The sequence below is a fragment of the Empidonax traillii genome, unplaced genomic scaffold, assembly GCF_003031625.1.
Source record: "Empidonax traillii isolate 1590-97213 ecotype Southwest subspecies unplaced genomic scaffold, ASM303162v1 scaffold1613:size82663, whole genome shotgun sequence".
NCBI classification, from domain to species: domain Eukaryota; kingdom Metazoa; phylum Chordata; class Aves; order Passeriformes; family Tyrannidae; genus Empidonax; species Empidonax traillii.
This window is the reverse complement of record NW_020956806.1, coordinates 22,964-30,176: the sequence shown is the minus strand read 5'-3', so window position 1 is coordinate 30,176 and position 7,213 is coordinate 22,964. Positions and strand designations below refer to the sequence as shown.

At 43.0% G+C, this 7,213-nt stretch overlaps 1 protein-coding gene across 9 annotated transcripts in view; it reads right to left on the bottom strand.

Moving 5' to 3' along the window:
* NAV2 (neuron navigator 2) overlaps window positions 1–7,213 on the bottom strand; it is a 57,639-nt gene that overhangs the window by 36,831 nt on the left and 13,595 nt on the right. For 4 of the 9 annotated variants that reach the window (XM_027908095.1, XM_027908098.1, XM_027908097.1 and 1 more), the window contains exons 4-7: window positions 5,819–6,521; window positions 2,457–2,924; window positions 1,431–1,496; window positions 180–224 (exon numbers count right to left, since the gene is read on the bottom strand). In XM_027908095.1, the coding sequence (XP_027763896.1) occupies window positions 180–224; window positions 1,431–1,496; window positions 2,457–2,924; window positions 5,819–6,521 (1,282 nt within the window). The remainder of the gene's footprint in view (window positions 1–179; window positions 225–1,430; window positions 1,497–2,456; window positions 2,925–5,818; window positions 6,522–7,213) is intronic. The other 5 variants (XM_027908100.1, XM_027908101.1, XM_027908102.1 and 2 more) reach the window with 2 other exon arrangements.

Below are 7,213 nucleotides of genomic sequence, written 5' to 3'. Positions count from 1 at the left end.
AAAAAAAAAAAAAAAAAAAAAAAAAAAAAAAAAAAAAAAAAAAAAAAAAAAAAAAAAAAAAAGAAAGTATTGTTGCCACCTCTTGCAAACTGCAACCATCACCACCAGCCACAAGAGAAACACAAAGCAAACTCCAAAGCCACCACAAAAGCTGTTAAACCACGTGGAAACACCAATACCTGAGTCCCTTCTTAGGCAAAGTGTTCCTATCAAGATGTGGGTCGCTGCAGAAAAGTTAAAAGAAAAGAACTTCAGAAAAGAACAAAAGGGAAGGAATAAGATCAGGACGAAGGACGTACAAACATCTGCATCACCTTTTCAGAGGAAAAGGTGCTGGGGCCTCCCTACAGAAACATGCACAGACCTCCTTACCCAGGTGGGGTTTGCAGAAACATGCAGCTGGTACCATGCCAATGAACCACATCTGTTCACAACCTCATTTCACTGTTTCTCCTACCCACAATGAACAAAAACGGCCCTTTAAATGTCAAACAGGTGTTTAAAAATAGGCTTTTCAGCAGGCTATTGGTAAAAACTGATGAGAATCTTCAAGTCTAAACCACCTTCCCATCATTTCTTTCAGCAGACACCACTTAGGGAATGCAGGTAATTACTGTCACAGCTGCAATGTAAAAAGTACTGAGCCCAGACTGTTAAAATTTCCAAATCTTAGCTTAAATTCCATTAGCAAAGTAAAATGGACCTATTAGTCACCCAAAACTCAACTATTTCAGTTTATGTTTTTACAACTGATGAACTTGTTATTGAGTAAAATCTATTAATTTGCTTTGAAAGAAAATATCCACACGCTTAAGTAAATTAATTAAATTACAACCCTTACGGCTAAATTACAGTATGGGACTGATAAAATCACATCAGCAAGCAAAAGTGAACTAGAATGTTTAGATTTGTGTCACCTTCTTCTAACTTCAGCATTCATCTCTACAGGGATGAATGCATCCAAGTCCCTGGAAAACACTCATAAGCCAAACTGCAACAGGAGACTGACAACACTGAATGACACGGGGACTTCACGACAAAAAGGACAGGCCAGAAAGGCAGTGGGAAAAAGCAGCATGCCAGAGGAATGCTGAAATGCTAGTGAGAGTTTAGATTCACAGGAAAGAAAAAAAGGGCTTGATTTTCAAATTGCCTTCTTTGGGCAAAGAAACGAAGTGCGTGTTTGTTCCCAGAAACAAAGAGCAACACCAAAAACATGCCGACTCTGCCGTCCTCCAGATTGATTTGGGTGGACAGATGGGGGGGGTTGAGGGACTCTCACTGGCATGTCTTTGTGTCAGTTCACACCTGAATGATGAACACAGCAGAGCACTCAACTGAGCACAGTCTGGCACAAAACAATTTGCTTCACTGAGACGGGCAACAAAACCTACGGCCTCGAGCGCACTCCTGTCCTGAGACTGCATTACCTGTCCTGTCTCCTGGGCAAAGTATTTCGGCAGAATTTGGGGCTAGCAGCAGGGGAAGAGAGGGGGCTAGAAGAATCAGTCCAACAAGACAGAAAACAAGAGAAGGAATATTAGAATGAAAAGATGAAAGAACAGAAAGGAGTTATAATAAAACACAAACAGGAAACCAAACTGTCACAACATTATACTCAGGTGCAACTACAAGAATGTTGCTACCTGAATTTATAATAACACATCAGGATGCAGCTGATTTCCAGTGCTTGCAAGGGTACACCACTGCCTTCTGTGAGAGGTCCCTCAGAGACCATGCATTGCCTCACGTCAGCAAAATGAGCCACCAATACAGCTCGGATGCTGAAAAACCAGCCCTGTTCCCTCCTCCTTGCTCAGCCTCTTCCCAGCTCCTACTCTGTGTCCACACAAACACTGATGAATCTGAAACTGATCTGCCTGAAATACAGTTCAGGTGATCATTTTTCACTTGGATCCAGCTTCCAGTTGGATTCACCAAGCATTCGCACGAATGCACGAACTGAAACATCGTAGGGAGCAGCTGGAGATGGGACAGGACAACAAGGAGAGGCTGAGAAGGGATCAAATGGCTAAGGAGACGGGGACTTCTTTTCAGCATCACCTCCAGAACTCCATCAGACGTGATAAACAAGAAGTTTAACAGGAAACAGTTGACTTTTCAGATCAAAATGGTAATTACAATGGAGGGGCTTTTTAATATCACTATTGGATCAATTAACAGGATGCAAAAATACAGGATGCAATACATGGTAGTAAAAAAAACAGGTGTCACATTGGCTACCATAGCAAATTAAAAACCTCACCTGAACCCATCCTCTTGCTCTGAACTGGGGTCCTTGCCTGGAATGGCTTTTTTGTATGTCCTAGTAATACCATTCTGCATTATCTCGTAAGAAGCCTTACTTGATTTGCATCTGCAGCTATTGCTGCCAGGGCTTCATTCCCCTCTGAGACACGTACAACCAGCGGGAAACGAGAGGAAAACCGACTCACCTTTCAGACAACGCCGTCTTAACGCTGTTGGTTCGGACAAAGGGAGTCAGAGAGTCATCTTTGGAGGCTGGGATCAAGCCACCGGAGGAGTTATGGCTCAGCCCACCTCCGCTGCTCAGGGAGATGTCAATGGACTCGCAGCTGGTGTGGAGGCTGCTGACAGACTGGTATCCAATGCCGTCCTTGCTGACGGCAGAAGAGCTACTCGCGTTGGTGCCCCAGGTTAAACTGTTGGAGGGAGCTGAGTGTGCTGAACTGGGACTAGAAGCCAGGGGAGACTGGTTCAGATCTGTGTTTTTGCTATAGAGGGGGCTGCTGCCCCCACTGCTCAGCACACCACTGCCAGACGGGGAATCAAGGTTACCCTGCTGGTTCATGGTAGCGTGAGGATTGGAGATGACTACCGAGTTTTTCATATTTTCAGCTGTTGTGATGGGAACTTGTTTACTAGGCTTGCCACCAAAAAGTCTGTAAAAAAGTAAAAAAAAAAAAGGACAACATGAAAAATACATAAAATGGAATATTAAACGCGAGGATATTTTATATCTAGACCATATATCTTCTCAGCTCCAGAAAACCAACATTAAGTACAGGATCCTAGACTGGACACATGCAACTATAAATTTATAATCTCCTTGTGTTCACTGTCCCTTCAAAAAAAGCCCAGAGGCAATTACAATAGCTTCAAATATATCTTAGGTATATATATCTTCTCTGAATCATCAAATACTACTTTTACAAAGCTAAAATACAGCTTCACAGAACTAAAATACAGTCATATCATCTTCTGCTCCTTGAGGAAAAGGGATCTCAGAGAAATACTGCGTTGATCAATCCAGAATGGAATACTAGAGGCTGAAAGCTTGCTGACCAGGTAAATTATGTGCAAATCACCAAATGCTCTGCAAAGAAGCAGCATTTGCTGGGATGCAGCAAGAATAATACGTGCTCATATCAAATGTAGGTTTGTTTCATTCCATGAGCCAAGCTGGCTGGAAAGTTTTTTTTTTTTTTAGTGGAGAACAAGATGTTAACTGCTTTCTGGCATCTGGAACTGGCTCAGTAAAAAACTAGTTGAGTTCCAGAACTCAGAGAGGGAGGGGATATAGTCAGCATAGCTGGAGGAGGCTGACTGCAGCATCTCTGCTGCCAGGGATGCAGCTGCACTGCCAAGGAAGGAGACACTTCAGTTCCCTCACTAATAGCCAACAGGAAAGATGTCAGAAGTGCAGAAGTGTCTTTAGTACTAAACATGCTTAAGACTAGGTTATCAATCATTCCAAAACTGATCTTCAAAATTAGAAAGGAAGAGCATCTTTCGCTTCAGGTTCAAACATCCGCTCCAAAATGTTGCTTCTGCCACTTTGCTCCTGTGACTGCCTTTGGAACTTTTTAGTTTTCCTCACACATAGCTACATGGGTTTGCTTTTTTACCACCCACTGAGGAGTACTGGGGATGATGCATGGGTGCTCCCTGCAGCTCCAGGCTACCTGTGAAGGCTGCCTGGATCACATCCTTCCCGGGTGGCTGCTACTGCACACTTAGTAACACTTTAAAGTGCCAGAGGGCAGGTTTAGATTAGACATAAGGAAGAAATCCTTCCCTGTGAGGGTGCTGAGGCCCTGGCACAGGTTGCCCAGAGAAGCTGTGGCTGCCCCATCCCTGGAAATGTCCAAGGCCAGGTTGGACAGGGCTTGGGCTAGTGGAAGGTGTCCCTGCCCGTGGCAGGGGGGTGGAATGAGATGAACTTCATGGTCCCTTCCAACCCAAACCAGTCTTTGATTCTGTTGCCTTCAGCAGCAATACCAGCTTAGAGTATTCCTGTTCCTGTGCCAGGGCACACAACCTCTTCAGCTGCCTTGGGGAAACTCTTAGACAGATGATCCCAGAGCTTAAAAACACCCAATTACCCCCACAACAGTTTGCAAGCTGTTCTTAAGCTACCCAGTCTTTCCTGTTTATGACAGTATGGAGGTTACAAATATTGGCAGATTTATAGGTAAAACCATATCATTACAAAGGTATGGATTCTAATTCATTGGATAACACCAAAAAAATTTACAGGGCCAAAAGGAAATACGCAAAAAACAACAACTCATCCTAACTGACTACAAAAATCAAGCTCAAAATCTTCTTCACTGTCATCCTAGAAATCAGCAATAAGCATGCGAGGCCCAATTCAGGCCTGACACATTTCCATTTCAACACATGACAACTTATGAGAGGCTGGTGAAAATTCAAGTGTGAAACTGCAAATCAAATGAGGGAACAGTTAAAAATTGAGCCTCCGTGTCTTCTCTTTGAAGTTTCATGTATTTCTAATGTGGTATTTCAATTACACAGCCAGCAATGTAGCTTTCCTGTGATAAAAAAAAATCCCCAATCAAATTCCTATCAATGTGCCTGAGGCTTGAACACTGAAAATCTGCATTTCTCACGGGCTGCACTACAAAAATGAAAGGTCAACTGGAGTTTTTAAGTAGCCATTGATGAAAATGACCCATTCTAAAGGACATGGCTTGTCTCTTGATAACCAGGAACGAAATAAAGTATTTTGAATTACCCTCACACAGGCTCTTCAAATAAAACCACCCATCTAAAAACAGTTTACAGCGTTAGCTTAAGCTGCCATCACAGCCATTATGCTTGCACTGGTGCTTCAGATGGAATGTGGCTTTCTCACATCACTGGAAGCGGGATGATGTAGCATAACCATATGGGTATTATGGGTGTCAAGACAGAATGAAATGCAAAACACTGCAACTTGAAACAGACAAGCTACTCAATGTCAGATTCAATTGAGAAATAGTATTACCAGAACTCTTCACCGGTATCAAGGCTTTGATGTGCACTGCATCAACAAAATTAATTCCTCACCAACTACACATCAGTATTAAAATAATGTATGGGGGTACTCTTGGAGAAACAGAAGACAGATAGAATTTTTTTTCAAAAAATAGTATTAAAATAACAAAATTTAACCCAGCTTAGACAGCAACTTCATTTAGGGTTCTTCTACACAGGCTAAAATGTTGAGTCTTGCAACATACTGGCCTAATCCACACAACTGAAAGATTGCTTTAGGTGAACCTAAGCACGGCAGGCCAAATTATGCCACCGCCATCAAGAAAACCTGAGGTAACTCTCCCATTGTCAGTTTATCCTTTGATCCACCACTGGAGGTTTGTTGCATACACATTGGCGCAAGAGCTCTTCAGCAGCCTTCAGGTAAGAAAACCCTTATTCCAAAGGACACTAAACAGCAAGTGCTCCGCAAAGACACGGCCGGGCCCGGCTGGGAGAGCCCTGCTCATTCAGCTCCCGCTAACACCATCGCACAACCGAGGAATGCGTTGCCTACCTGCGCAAAGTGGGAGAGGCCACATCGGGGTACTTGACTCCTTGCTGGTGGGTACTCTGAGCTCCGCTAGAGGCAGTCTGTGATGCAGGGTTCACTTTAACTGAATTACATGAGGCCACGCTTTCGTTGTCGGACGAAATCCCTTTCTCCTTATCAGTCTGATTGACTAGTCCTGGCAGAGAGTTTCCAAGGATCACCTTGGCAGGCTCTCTCATTTTAGGGACAGGCAGCCCAGCTGACTTGCTGCTTATGTTGGAGTCTATGCTACTTGTGCTAGATCTATTCCCAGCTCCACTCCTGCTACTGGATTTACTGGGCCGGGGTAAACTACGATACTGAAGATTGGTTCGTGCACTAAGTGCTAAGTAGCCATCATCCTGGTTCTGGGAGCCATCAACACTAGTCTTCCGACCAGTGGTCCTACCCATGAGTCCAGACGACTTTGGGATTTTTCCCAAGGTAGCTGATCTACTGGTGAGAGTTGCCCCACTGGCAGTGATTATAGTCATGCCTACGGCTGACCCGCTCTGTTTCTTAAATCCAAATGTATTAGCATTAGCAGCAGTTGTTCTAGAGTTACTTGTGGGAAGCTTTTTGGATTCATCACCACTGCTGCGTCCTGCATCTGATGGGGAACGTTTAACATGTCCAGCTTTAGGAGATAGTCTACCCTTTTCTGATACCTTGGCGTCATCAGTTTTCCCTACAAAAATAGAAAAAGAGTTCTAATATTTAATGACTTGAAAACATCAAGCAAATGATGAAACTCAAAGCAGCATGAAAAGCAAAAGCGTGTTAGCCACCGGAGTGCGGTTCAAAGTTATGATCTAGTCTGCACTGAACTTACATGCCACTCCAGTGAGTTGCACATGCAGACTTGCCAGAGAAAGTATGTGGTGCCTTTGCCCTCAAGAATACGAAAAGCAGAACAGTCTTACGTAATAGTGACAGGTAAGAAAAAAAAGATTCCCTATGTAGCTACCACAGATTGATCACTTTTATCATTAGACAGAAGTAGTGTTAGGCTGTTAGTATAATTTTCCTAAAGGGCATTGTTCAAGAAAGCATCTAACTTCGGCTTTTTCATATACAATTCTACGCACATCCAAATAAGAGGAGAGGTATTAAATTATATTACTCCATTATGCAAACTCAATCAATTTTCATTCACACATCTGCAAGCGCTAAAATCATTAATACACTTACAAGAAAAGCCAGAAATTATGTTTAGAATAAATGAACATGCTTGTTTAGTATGGGGGGGGAAAAAAAATCTCCTCAACCACACATACTGTATGCTCTTAGTTCAAAGTGACTTCAAAAACTAAAAATATATTATTTATTCTTCACATGGCAGTACTGTGCCCAATCAGCAGCTTGGCTTAAGACTGGAGT